The sequence below is a fragment of the Meriones unguiculatus genome, chromosome 10 (genome assembly GCF_030254825.1).
Source record: "Meriones unguiculatus strain TT.TT164.6M chromosome 10, Bangor_MerUng_6.1, whole genome shotgun sequence".
Classification (NCBI taxonomy): domain Eukaryota; kingdom Metazoa; phylum Chordata; class Mammalia; order Rodentia; family Muridae; genus Meriones; species Meriones unguiculatus.
In genome coordinates, this window is record NC_083358.1 from 60,355,881 (window position 1) to 60,370,413 (window position 14,533).

The following is a 14,533-nucleotide window of genomic DNA, read 5'->3' on the forward strand; positions in this document are numbered from 1 at the left end:
AATAAAATTCTGGTTTGTTTGTTTGCTTGTCTGCACAGAGCTGGTATTAGAAATGAAACAATCTGAGCAGGGAAAGAGGCTCAGTGGCAAAGTGTTGCTGCCTTTGGTGTGAGGACCCAAGTTCAGATTCCCAGAAATGATGTAAAGCTGTACACAGTGGCACTCATCTATTAGCCCAGAGGTCCTATGGTGAGCTGGAAGGCAGAGACAGGGATTTGCATGTCACTACGTGGCACATGCTCTACCCCGTTAGCTTCGGGGGATGCCCTCTGTATACCATCAAACCCACCTCAGGCCCAGCTCGCACCATCATACCTGCCTGACCTCTGCTGCACACAGGCCAGTAATCAGCGTCTGAGGATGCAGAGCCTTCAGTGCTCTGGCTGCAGGGTACCCTACAGAAAAGCAACTGCTTAGAACTTTATCCCGGAAACAGTGTGCACTGCTCCCTTCCACACGGGGCCAGGCGTGGCTGCTCGGCCATACACAGGCCCGTATCCTGCCCCTGAGATTTGGCTCATATCCTACCTCCCAGGGATGCCTTCAGCGACCGTCCAAGCCCACAGCACTCTTCTGCTTCATCCTTCGGCTAATCTCTTTTAGTTGCATTTTCTAGGTAGGCGTCTCATTTCCTCAGATAAACCCATTATTCGGATTCCTGTGAGTCATGTAAGGGGCAGCCACACAGAACAGCTCTGACTTACCATGATCTCTCATATGACACACTGTTGACTCATAAACTTTACTCATCCCTGACAACCATAAAACACTAGAGCCAAGGCACATGCAAAGTGTCTTTGGGGCAGGGGTCAGATCTTAGGAGGCAGTAACAATTAGGAAAAGAAGATACAAAAAGCAGAAATCCCTTCTTATTGAGAAAACACAAAAAGCAGAAATCCCTTCTTGTTGAGAAGACATGAAGAGTAAAATAGGCCCACAGGTACACAGTAAGCCTGTGCATCGCTGTCACTAGCACCCAAGACAGGTAACTTGCTTCAGTGTATGAGACTGGGACCCGCTGTAGCAAGAAGGCACGGGAAGCCTTGAGCTCTGGCCACAGCGCCAGCAATGATTTACAAGGTGACTTCAGTCAGCACTTTCCAAAGCTGGTGATTCCTTAAGGCTCAGGATCTTTGTGACACACTTCAGAGGTCGCAGGAGCAGGAAAGCAAGTAGGAACAAGAGGGGGTTCATTTGGGGTGTCTCCAGTTACTACTGCTTGGTTATCCTGCTCTTTATTTCAAGTATCTAGTTGTCGCCTCTGTCTGTGACAGGCTCTGATTCTGGAAAACACTCCTTTTCCATGACTCCCACCCAGCATGCTTGCCTTAGTTTTGTGCTGAATACAGCACTCCCCGGTTGAAATCTCCAAAAGCTACAGTGTTAAGGTGAACGTGATAAAATTCTACCACAGGCCAGCATGCATTATAATACTCTAGCTGTTAAATTAGCCTAGGGAACACGTAAGTGGTGGGTACTCACTATTTTGGCAGAAAGCACTCCTCCAGAAAGGCATTACAGGGTTCTGCACCTCTGAGCCTCCAGGAGGCTGGGTCCAGTCCCCTTCCCCAGAACCCTCCTCAGGAGGTCAAATGTAAAAAGTGTTCCTATCCTTTGCCCCTAGGAAACATGCAGTGATTGTTCAATCCAGCCGAAGCCTCCTCCAGTTTCTAAAAAGAAGATAAGCCAGATGAAAACCCAAAGAAGGGGGAGAGAAAGGGTTGCATTTAACACAACAGTACTCTTGGGGTACTGTGGGAAGAAACATAAAGGGGTGATGGGGCCGAGATGGGCTTGCAAGAAAGGATGCTGATTTGAACAAATGAGTGTTGAGGTGACTGCAAAGAGAGGCACTGGAACATCTGGAAACAGAAGGCAGGATCGGAGATGACAAATGGTTACGTGTGGGGAAGCAAAAGAAGACAGACCCCTGACAAGGCTGTGGAGAAGGTGCCAAGGAGAGGTGGGATGCCAAGAGAGCCACCAACAGAGATGGTGGCCTTCTCAGTCCCCATGCAATGCCTGAGGAGGGAGAGAAGAGAATGGTTGTTATCTCAATTACATTAAGAAATGAGGCTCATTGTTGGGTGTCCGGAGCATTTCCAGGGAGGGTCAACAGAGGGGCAAGGCTCTCCTGAGGGTAAGACCTGTCCTAAAGGCTGTCAGCACCATCCCATGAACTGAATCAAAAGAAGAAAGTGCCAGTCTCCCTTTCTCTCCTCCTAAACCTCTGAGACATGCGTGAGCACGCTCACACCCCTGCCACCACAAAGCTGCTGGTGTCCCAGCATGAGGCTGCTGCCACCACATCCTTCCTGCCATGATGGATGTCTCCTCTTGGGAGCCACAATAGATCCTTCCTTCCTTAATTGCCTTTCGTCAGGTGTTGGGTCACACTAATAAGAAAATGGAGACAAGTCCAGCTGCTAAGGGGCTACTGGATCTTTGCACTCCTTCATCCCCAGCATGCCTGAGAACGAACACCTCCCCAAGCCCACAGAGCCCCATTGCACACCAGGAAGCATGTGGGTCAGCTGTTACCCAGTGACTTCAAGACAAAGTACAAATACCCCTAAACTGTGATGGCTCCACCCTGAATGGATTTAGTCATGTGCCATCTGATAGGATTCCCTGCTCACTGATAAGACAGGAAAGACCCTGGACCACAGCAAGCTGTTCACTCCACAGGGCAATACTGTAGCATGTTTTTCTTCTTCTTTGGGTATTTGATTACAGAGGCACATGGCTAGCAAACACTGAAAGCAGGTCCCTGAGCTGCACAAATCAGCAATACACAAGACCTCGAAAGCTGGAAACAAACGATCTAAGAATTCCGAGAAACCTTGGTTAGCTTCTTTAGTGTTTTTGTTTTAAAGTGTGTGTGTGTGTGTGTGTGTGTGTGTGTGTGTGTGTGTGCATTTATCATTGCACTCACATGCTTGCTTGCCTGCCTTTCTCCTTCCCTCTTCCCTCCCTCTCTCACTTCTTCCTTTATATTTTTCCCACCTCTCTTCCTTCTCTTCTTTATATCTAATGGAGAAAAGGCTGATGATCAATGAACATGAGCAATGTTAAAGGCTTGGGTTCTGACCACAGTTCTTTTCAGGCCCAGCAAATCTCCCAATTCCAGCAGAGGCGGTGGCAGCCCTTGAAAACAAGGTACCATACAAGAGTGTCTCTATGATGAGAACAATGGGTTATGAGGAGCACCTTGTGCAGACAAGGAACTAGCTCTGGATTACAGGGCTCTTGTTAGGCTGACTGTTCACCAGGGTGTGATATACAGTGTTTTATTCACAAACGCTACAAAAGTGAAATGAACTATTTAGGTGAATGTCATCTATTAGCCATAGGAGTCATTGTCAGAATTTGGTCTAGGGTCACACAGCTTGAAAGTCACAGAGCCAGGATTAAGTCTGAATCACGGGCAGGCTCCCCCAGGCCTTTCCTCTCATCTGCTTTGATAAGCCTGTGGTTTGGGAGCTATGGATCTGTTAGCTTCCAGGAGAGGGTCAGAGCCATCAGTACCTTGCTTCCAGTTTGCTTTTCTGTTGGAGCACCTACGTTGAACTATGAAGGTAAGTGAGGTAACGACGTAAGTGCTTACAGCACACTGACATCATGGAAGGAAGCACCCACACACTGCCCCTTTCTCTCCTTCCCAGGGTTGAACTCTTCCCAACTGTGGTTCAACTTCAGCTCCTTCCTCATATTGGAAAATGGGGTAACCTCTTGTTGTGAATTGATTATGAAATGGCTTCCATGGGCACCATGTTTAAACACTTGAGCTTAAGCAGGTAGCACTAACTCAGGAGGTCTGGAGCCCTTGGGAAGTGGACCCTTGCTGCAGGAAGTGGCTGTCTGAGGGGCCAGACCTCGAGGCTTATAGCCTGGCCTTGCCTCCTGTCTTCCATGTCCTCCCTCTTGAGAGCAAGAAGCCTGCCACTTCCGCCATCACAGCTTCAGGTCACTCCTGCCACCGTGGCTTTCTCACCACAGCAGGCTGTACCCCAAAATCATGAACAAGAACAGTCTCTTCCTTCCTCCAGCAATTTTTTTCCTCAGGTATTTGAGAAAACTAAGAAGAAAACTGGTCGTGACTCCTTCTAGCCGCTGCCCACTCTGCAGGCACATCTTGACCACCAGAGTCCAGGCAGGATGTGAGTAAGCCAGGATTCTTCTTTGAGGTCCAGGCTTTCAAAAGCCACAGGGTTCTCTAAATCCCAATTTCCTCATTTATCAATCCTGTCAAAAGCTAAACCAGAATGTCCCAGAGAACAAACCAGGACCTAGCACCAGTCTTTGTGAGATGGGAGAAAGAAAGGGGAAGACAATGCTTAGCTCCTTGTTGTAATTACCACAGGCCTTTGTAACACACACACACACACACACACACACACACACACACACACACACATCAGTGTTTTTGGCAGAAAGAGGCAGATGGGGGAGGGAGAGAAAGAGGAAAATATCCAATCTCTTTGATTTTAAGACCTGGTTTTTCAAATATACCTGATCATAAACCATGGAATGGATGAATTTTAGATCATACTCCAGCATATACAAACATACACACAAATAAAGATTAGCACACAGTGCTTAAATCTATTAAATACAATGTGTACTGATATTTCTTTTTATTGGATACTGTTTTCTTTAATGTATTGATTAGAACCTCACTACAGTAACCCTCTTTTATTCAATTTCAGTGGCTGATAATCAATTGTGATCTGGAAATATGAAATAGAAAATTCCAGAAGATTTCAGAAACTTTATATTTATTCCATTCTGCTTAGTGTGATGAAATTTCACCTCAATGTCACACAGGACACAGTTGTCCAGGAGATGCACATTGAATATGTCTCTCTTTCTTTTCTTACTCGTATAAAGCTTAATGATCAAACCAACTGTCAGTGGGGTCATAGCGGTTCTACGTGAGTAATCTTTACATTACTTAGCAATGACTCCAAAGTGCAAGCGTATTTATGTTGGCAACTGAATATGACAAAGAGAAGCCAAAAAGTACTACTTTAATTTAAAAAAGAGAAAAAGAAAATCCTGTATGTTGAAGCTGATGAGCTCTGAAGAGTTACTGTTATTAATCTAATTTATAAACTTTATCATCAGTATATGTGGGGTTTGGTACTATTAAGTTTGGTATATACTATCTACCTCAGAATGCCCTCATGGAAAAATGGAGAATATGTTAATGGATTACAACCCACATCTTGAATCACCCTACAGAGTAGGGTAGGTTCACCAATCCTTTCACCCTTTCTTTTGTTTTCTAAGACATTGCAAAATAGAAGAAATTCCAGCTGGTTTCTGATCTCTGTGTCCACAGATAACAGGGTATATTGTTTGACAATAAACATAGTTGCGTGTGTATATTTGGTAACTGCACCTGACTAGGCTTGTTGACAAGTAGGATTTCAGAACTGCACCTCAGGCAGGGCTCGGTGCTCTTCAGAAAGAGGCTCATATGTCTCCCATGTCTTTTCAGTGAGTACTAGCAAGCAACTTCCTCCACGGACAGAGATCTGCATACATCACAGGCCAGAAGTATATGTTGCCTCATGGCTGCTGGAGTATGAACAGGATACTTGACATGCCTTTCCAAATTCGCAGCGCCACCATCACCACCACCCTCAAGAAGCAGTCCACCCCTGTTCCTGCTCTGCGTGTCTTCCTGTCCAACTGAGAGGACCGCCAGCTTTTCTGGCTCACTCTTGAACTCCTTTTCCAGGGCTATATCAAGCGTTGGCAGCCCTGGGCCTTCCTTGTGTGCTGCATAGGCCTTGGGTATATCAACCATCACCTTTTTCAAAATTATTGTTTAGATGTATTTATCTAACTTTATGTGCATTGAATGTTTGGCCTGCATGTGTTTATGTGCACCGTGTCTGTACCTGGCAAGTGTGGAGGTCAGAAGAGGATATCTGACTCCTGGAACTGGGGGTATGGATGGTTGTGAGCCACTGTGTTGGTTATGGGAATCAAACCTTGGTCCTCTGCAAGAAAAACAAGTTCTCTTAATCACTGAGCCAACTCTCTGGCACCCTCTACCACCACTTTTGATGGTGCTGTTTCTCACATTTAGGAAGACTTCTCCAAACCACATGAATTCCTCCTTTCCTTCCACACCAGACCCCAGAGTTCTTAAGACCCTCCTTCTCCATGCTTTCCTCTCTGGAAGTAAGACAAAGCTCATTGAATTCATGCAACCATTTGTGTCCTACAACTGTTCATGAAAATTTGTGGATTGACTTTCTAATGGTTCAAAAACATTTGGGACCTGCTCCCATGAGTATTCCCTACTTATGAAGGCTTAGCAATCTTTCCTTGCAATATCTAAATCACATAACTACTTCTGATGCCAGCTTTAAGCTATTTATCTCCACATTCTGAGAACCAGTGACCACAATGATGGAAGACCCCGGAACTGATGGTTTTTGTAATATCCCATCATTTGGGAGACTTTGTCTTGGACAACTGAATCCTCACATGAGCAGAGCACCTGGGAGCTGTCTCTTGAGATGCTGTGAGACGCTGTCCTAGAAAAGCTCTTCACACTTTGACACAGTTAATCACAGAAGTCTGTGTTGGCGACTGCCTTACAGGAGTCTCATTCATTCATTCATCCATTCATTCTTTTCTGCATTTCCCTCTGTAACACATACATACACACACACCACACAGCAACACATGTACATATAGACACATATGCCACACACACACATCACACATATCAAACACACATCACATATACCACACATACACACACACCACGTACATGTACACACAGACAGAATTAACTCCCTCTCTCACACACACCTCTTTCTTTCCCTTTCCTTTGGCTAATTAGACCTTGTAAAGAAGTTAAAGACAAGCTATTCAATGCTAGATGAGGAAATTTAACACCCCCGAAAGATGAAATAATGTGCTTCAGATCACTCTACAGAAAACTTTCAAAGATGTGGGGTCAAATCTCAAGTCTCTGTCATTAAAGAAAATGAAGGCTAGATATCTTAAAACTTTACCACTTAGCTCTTCAGTTTCATTTCCCTTTCCCGAACTTCCTGTCTTCCACCAAATCCCTCTGTCTCACCGCCAGGTCCTCAACCATGTCCTTGTCACTAACCAATCCCCCACGACTTCTCCTATCTTCCTGGCAATTTCACTGTTTATTCTGGTTTTTCTGTTACCCAACACCACACCTGCCAAAACCACACAAGCCCTTTCCTTTAAACTCTTCCATAATTGTCAGCAAACTCACACAAGGCAGTGAGGGTCTACTGCCAGGACCTTTTCTCCCCTGGGGAGACAGAAGCCCTTCCTGCCTCTTGCTGTGTGGTATAGACAACGTGCTGAGAGAGACGGTGTTCTTTCAGGCAGGGAGGTAATCCCTCAAGACATATGGCCAAGCAAGTAATTAGCCCTACACGTTGAACAGGAGACGTAGCTCAGCTCATTGACACACCTATTGGTGCTAACCTTCCGTCTTTACCACAGACATTAAGAGCCTGTCTAGCTCCAGGAGCAAATAATGATAATTGCAGGCTTGGCCTTCCCTGTACTTGTAGCCTGCTAAAGGGAGAGCAAGATGGTCAAAGGAAGTCGCTGGATAGAAAACAATACCATCGAACAAATACACACAACTAGAGTGTGAGCATTCATCTTTTTTTTTTTTCTAAAGTGCTGGCCTTGCAAGCTTGTGGGCCTGAGTTGGAGCTGCAGAGTCTGCGTTAAAAAGCAGGGCATGGTGGTACACACTCGTAATCCTCATGCTCATATTCAGACATAGGTAGATTCCTAAGGCCTGTTGGTTAGCCACTAGCCTGCCTGGTGAGCACCACGCCCGTGAGAGACTGTCACACTAAGTGAAACAGACAGCAGCTGAGGAATAGTTCCTGAGATTAGCTGCTGACATAGACAGACAGACAGACAGACAGACACCCCCTACACACACATGCACACACACGTGCACACATTCGTGCACACATGAACACAGACCAAACATAGAATCTAAGGAATAATATACACACACCACACACAGCATCTGAAAATTAATACCTGACATTAGCCTCTGACATAGACACACACACACACACACACACACACACACACACACAGTCTGTGACATCAGGTATGTACATTCTTGAAGCCTTGGCTCCACCACTCACAGGGAAATGATTCAGGGCACAATGCTTAAACCCTCCATTTGGTTTCTTTACCTGGCCATGGCAGGATAATCTGTCTCACAAAGTTGCCCTCAGGATTAAAGAAATTAGTACTCATAAAAACTGCCCAGGGCAATGCTGGGTGTATATTGGGCACTATATAAATATTTATTAAATAAACTGTTGGTTTGAGCAATCTTCCTGGTGTTTGCTAGTCCCCAGGTCCTGGAGACATAGTGGTTGTTTTTGTCCACACCGAATACGCTCAGCCAACATGGTCAAAATGTTCCAAAATCTGTAAGACTTTTCTTTTCAGTACAAAGCACAGGAAGTTTGAAACCTTCTGTTGCTACATATTTTGGGTCAAGGAGCTTCTATCTAGATTCCCTTTCCCTGGCTGCCTTCTCTTGGAGTCCAGGATACCTTAATTTCTGAGGCCCCTCTGCTGGCATTCCTTATACCAAGGCTCTTCCCTTGACCCTCTTCTTCACCACACTCACATTCACTTTCACTTCGAAGGCAGAGCAAGTGGCCCTGCCCCTCATGGTACCATTTTCTCCCTGCAGAATCCCTCAAAGGTCTGTAAGCACAGAACAAAAGCCCAGATCCATGGCTCAGGCTTCTTCCTGAGAGGTCATGATCACATGCTGCTTAGATGTCTGAAAGGATATTAAACTAAACCTGTCTGAATCCAAACTCCTGACCCTCCCCATAGTTCCTCCTCCTCATCTCAGTTAATAATATCCCCCACTTTCCCCTACTTCCCTTACCATTATCCAAGCAAATTTTATCATTTCTTCATACACACCTCCTTTTTGAGAAAGGGCATTACTCTATCCAGGCTAGGCTTGGACTCCATGTTACTCTCTGGCCTTAGCCACTCAAGTACTAGGTTTATTATAGTTCCAAGCCTGGCAAGACTCTAGAGCTCTATCTTGAAAGCACACTAGGGATCTGGCCAGATGTGCTCTGGCTCCTGTGAACTCTCCCAAGTCTCAAAATGCCCTCTTATGCTGCTATCTCACTTCCGCATCATCCTACAGCAGCAGCAGAGGCAGCCTAAAGGATAGATGTGTCGACGCCTATCTATGTGTCCAAGCCCTTCCCATCACTTCTCACACACAGAAATACCAAATTCCTACAGTTACACTGCCCTATGTAACCTGAGTGGGCGGCCCTGATGGACAGGCAGCTGCCTTGCCTCGCCTCCTCCCTCTACATCTTCTGTCTGGTGACCTGTCTCAGAGACCCAGGCTGTCCCTTCCCTGTCACCATCACATCTCCGCTCCAAGGCCATGCGGTCTATCACAAGCCTTTGCATCTGAGTGGCGCCTATTCTTCCTCCTTGCTGCGTTTTTATTACAAGACTTATCGTCAAGGTCCTGCCTGCACTGTTTGCCCCAGTCAGAACACATTTCCTCACTGCTATGAGAATGTCAGCTCCGTGAGTGGGAACTTATGTCTGAGGTCTTCACGGCTACCTTCTGATTGCACATTGAGTGCCTTGCACACAGTGGGCCTCTGCCGCAGGTCATGCATGCAGTCCACCGTGTGTACAGGAAAACTGGCTCTCTTGGCTCCTCTTACCTAGGACAGTCATCACCGTCTTCATCAGCTTCACGGGAGCCCTCCGGCGGCTGATGGAGCCGCTCGTGTGCGGAGACAAGACGTTGGTTTTCCTCTTGACGTACATGTAGATGCGCACGTAAACCACCACCATGATGAAGAAGGCCAGGAGGTTTGACACGGTCCAGAAAATGAGGTAACTCCTACTGTAAATGGGGGCCAGAGATGAGCAGGCAGAGATGTCACAGATGCAATTCCAGCCCAACGTGGGGACCGCCCCCATGAAGATAGCGACAGCCCACACCAGCAGAATCAGCAGTGTCACCCTCTTTTTGGTCAAGTTGCTGTGGACTCGCATCCTCATGATTGACACGTGCCTTTCCACGGCAATCACCAGCAAGTTAGCCAAGGAGGCAGTCAGGCTCGCGTCCAGGAGCCCCTGGCGGAGAAACCAGCGGTTGACCGTCAAGGTTTTTGACACTGGGCCCGTGTTAAACATCAGGAAGACGTAGGCAATTCCGGCGAAGAAATCTGCGGCAGCTAAGTTAGCCAGCAGGTAGTAGAAAGGAAAGTGAAACTTCCTGTTTGTGATCACTGCCGCGATGACCAGGGAGTTAGAGAAAAATATGAAGAGGCAGAAGAATGTCCCAACACACAAGACAGTCACAAGCTTTGTCCCCGTCCACTCGTCCGCTGTGTCCGTGTTGCTCCTGTTGTAGAAAAAGTCCATCCGTTTGTCGTAGTGACACTCATTCATTGTGGACAAGAGCTGCGGATCCTAGTTGGGAGCAAGAGAGGACAAATATCACTAAGTGGGACCACGTGCTAAGCTGCCAATTGCCAAGGTGACACCCCTCCCCCCGGTGAGTCCTTCCAGCCTCCTGTGTCTGTCCTTCCAGCCTCCCATGTCTCAGTGTGGATGTCCCTCACTTCAGTACTCCTGGCCTCCTACCACAGTGCATGGCCATGCGAACTGGTTCCCAGGGTAGGCTGAAAGTTCCAGAAGGGAGTCTGTGCCTCGCTTATTCACCCCAGATCTAGAGGCTCTGCCTGCCTCAGGACAGGTCACTGAAAGGCTGGCTAAGGAATGAACGGATGCTCAAGAAGGCATCCATATACCAAATGTGCTGTCTTACAGTTTCCGCTTGGCATTAGTGACAATAACAGCACAGCACGAGCCATTAGGGAATGTTTTCCGCTGGTGGAGTCCAGGCCAGATTTTTTATTCATGAGTTCTGTTCAGTAATCAAGAGCAGGCTGGTATGCCAGGCATATTCTTGCCAAGATAATGGTATTGAGTTACTCTTCCATGCCAAACGCCTTGTCCAAAGGATCGGTTTCCACCCCTCCCGCTCCAATCTTGATCATTCTATCACCATCACTTAGTTTCAGGCTACAGTTACAATCACTTGCCAGGCAAACGGTGTAGGGAGGAAGACTTTGGCCTCAATACCCCTCCCTTATCTTTTTCACTTCTTCTTCGTAGTCTCCTCTTTTAAATGGTTCCAATGTGAATTTTTGTGTTGGGTTTTCCAGTCTAATCGCTTCAAGTCAGCTACTCCACTCTCTGGCCCACAGGTGCTGGAGGACGAGGCCTCTGCAAGGACCACTAAGCCAGGGTTTGTGCAGCTGTCTAACCACTGCAAAAGCGAGTGAAATGCTAAGGGAAGGCAAGTCCTTGAGATGTGTGCAAAAGGAGACACCAACCTGTGGTTATTAGACTGGCAGGGATGACACTGGTCCCTCTAAGACTAAGACTTCTTGGACCCCAAAGATAGAGATCCTAGCCAAGCCAAGGCTCTAAGGATGCCCATTTCTCTGTGCTATGTGTGGTCAAAACCATGAAGGGTCCTGTCAAAAGCCACTGGAGTTGAAGGCTGAGATTCTAGCTTTTCTCTGGAAGGAATTCCTCATTAAAAAAAACAAAAACAAAACAAAACAAAACAAAAAGCTGGGACTTAGCCACTGGAGAACCACAGGCTCAGCAGACCCAAGTGTTGACCTGTCTACAACTGGTGGAGTGGGATGAAACAGGGAAAGTGCAGTAGGAATCTCAAGTTTTGAAACTTCCTGTCGATTCTGGAATCTGCTACCACACCAGAACAGGAGTCACCAGCCTAGAGACTAATTGTCAGTACTATAAAGCAGAGCTGCATCTCAGATAGGCTGCTTCTCAATTTATGTTTTAATTTTATAGTGATATCATACTCTGAATTAAATGTCATTGTGGGATTAAAAAGTTCACTTTTTATAATTGAACAAATTTTATAACTTGAATGGCTCTTTGGCATCCTGTTCTATATCCTACTTAACCAATCTTTACATTTGGACACCAAGGCTGTTTACAGCGTTTGACCTTTATAAGCAATTAATCTCTATACACACGGCCAATTGTAAGAATAACTCACTGTTTTCAGAATGAGCTAGAGAACAACGCATCTGAAAGATTACCATGCGTCTTGTCAACCAGCTTGAAAGTGATCGAGTCTCCCAGCACCATCGGAGGGCTTAACAGATGATGCTAACTAGAAATTCAGTTGAATATCCGTGGGGAAAATTCAGCTTTCGAGAATTCTAAAGTTACATAAAGATTCAGACAACCTGAGGAACTCATGCTGCGATTGGTCTGCTGTACCGCTCCCATCTGGGAGGCGACTCCACCCTCATCCCTGGGCCTCCTCCATCAGGAAGACTGCTTTGGAGTCTCACTTCTCAATCTACCACGTGAGGACCCTACAGCAAGGCTCTGTTCTTGAAGTGGAGACTCAGCCTTCCCCAGACATGAAATCCAATGGTGCTTCTATCTTGGATCTTGGACTTGCCAACTCCCCGTGAGAAATAAATTCTGTTTATACATACCTAGGCCAAGTTACTTAGGTTATAGCCACAGGAACAGACACACAGAAGTTTTAATGAGACAATGATACTGTTTCCTTTCACTAATTAAAAATGGTTTACACATTTTGTTTTGCTATAGGATCTTGGTAGGTAGGAAAAACATTTTTCTAACTTAAGCATAATATCACTCCTGAGTGATTTATTAGGAATATTATATAGAATGTTAGAATTCAGATGTTTTAAAAATCTGTTGAATTTTTTCTTATTTCTTCAAACAGATGGTAGGGTTTTTTGTTTTTATTTTTGTTTTTTTTTGTTTTTGTTTTTGTTTTTGTTTTAAGCTCGGTTGTTACATTTGGTCAAATCTGTGGTTGTAAAAGGCAAATTCTCTACTTTTCTTCCATAAAAACTAAGTTGTATTTTCCTGCTCTTTTTTTATGGAAAAATTGCTCTGAGAATAAGAGGTCATTTTATCTTGAAAAGGTTGAGCTGTCACAGGAAGATTATGATTAGGAGAACTTATACTAAGCAGATTTCTCCACATTACACAAAATTCTACATCTGAGAGAAACAGAGTGCGAGCAGGAATTAGTGTAAAACAAAAAACGTGCACAAACTATCAAGCATGAAGTGCAAATAATGCCATGAAGTTGTGTTAGGACAAGAAAAGGCTCACTATTATTTTAGTTACAAACAGCCACACATATACAATCAGAAACGTGTAATTCCAAAACGTAAACAGCTAATTAAAAAGTAAGAATTATGAATTGTTTTTTAAAATTCTATCTTTCTATATCTCACATTCTACCTATCCATCTGTCTGCCTATCTATATCTATTTATTTATTTTTTGAGACAGTGTTTCTCTGTGTGACCCTGGCTGTCTTAGAACTTGCTGTGTAGACCAGGCTGGCCTCCACTTCACATATTCTGCCTGCCTCTACCTCCTGAGTGCTAGGATTAAAGCATGCAGCACCACTGCCTGGCATTTAAAGACTTCTAAGCACGAGTTCTCAAATTCTGTGTCCACAGCTTCAGCTGTGCATTGGTTGCCCTGAAAAACAAGCTTATGGGAGACCAGTGTACTCAGGCAGCCTTCACCAACTTGGCTTCTTTTAGGATTTTTTGCTGAAAACAAGGTTGAGGTGATATTTGCCTAAGAATAACTTCACATCACTGTAAGATTTCCTGTGCTGACAACTGATCTCATCTGGATGCAACCTTTATCAGTCCTTCCATAAAGACTTCCTGGCCACATCACACCATCTTCTGCATTTGCTTCCAATTTACCGATGGATCCCAGTGCACATTAACCGCACAGTATCATATCGCTGAGCTGGAAATGACCAAAAATTCTAGCTAGTTTATAACTAATGACCAATGTAGCATTTCTTGACCTCTCTCAGACTACAACATGATTCTGTGATTTCCAAGGAAGTTAACAAGTCATTTTAGTCCTAGCCTAAAGTGCTCTCTGCAAGATAGCTCTGACCAACTGAACTGGATATCACTTTGGGAATGTGAAGTCCACGATCCTGCATCTGCACAGGTACTCTGTAGCACATTCAAGGCCCAGGACTTTCTCCCATGTTAATGTAGAAATGTTGGTGTCCGACTCCCATCCCAGACCACTGGCCTCCGACCGAGCAGAGCTGCTCTGCACACCCCGAGAGTGGCGGGTTTGATGAATTATTGAGTGATCTTTGTCCTCTGCTGTGTCCCACTCCCCCTAAAATGAAAAAAGCCCAAGTTAAGCATCTTTACTGATTTACACAACAGCCACTAAGCACAACTAGGGAGTTTCATCACTTATTAACTGCATGTTCTCAGCGAGTTAATGTCTCCACTCTCGTCTAATTCAGTTACTAATATTAAGAGCATACCCTAGGCCAAGTGCTAGACTAAGCGTTTTACATGGACCACTTCATTTCATCTTCCCAAAAATGATGC

General features: G+C 45.3%; 1 protein-coding gene across 3 annotated transcripts in view; it reads right to left on the reverse strand.

Annotated features, from left to right (window-relative positions):
* Lpar3 (lysophosphatidic acid receptor 3) overlaps positions 1-14,533 on the reverse strand; it is a 65,982-nt gene that overhangs the window by 33,553 nt on the left and 17,896 nt on the right. For all 3 annotated transcript variants that reach the window (XM_021653140.2, XM_021653139.2, XM_021653138.2), the window contains one exon: positions 9,768-10,524. In XM_021653140.2, the coding sequence (XP_021508815.1) occupies positions 9,768-10,503 (736 nt within the window). In that variant the 5' untranslated portion in view covers positions 10,504-10,524. The remainder of the gene's footprint in view (positions 1-9,767; positions 10,525-14,533) is intronic.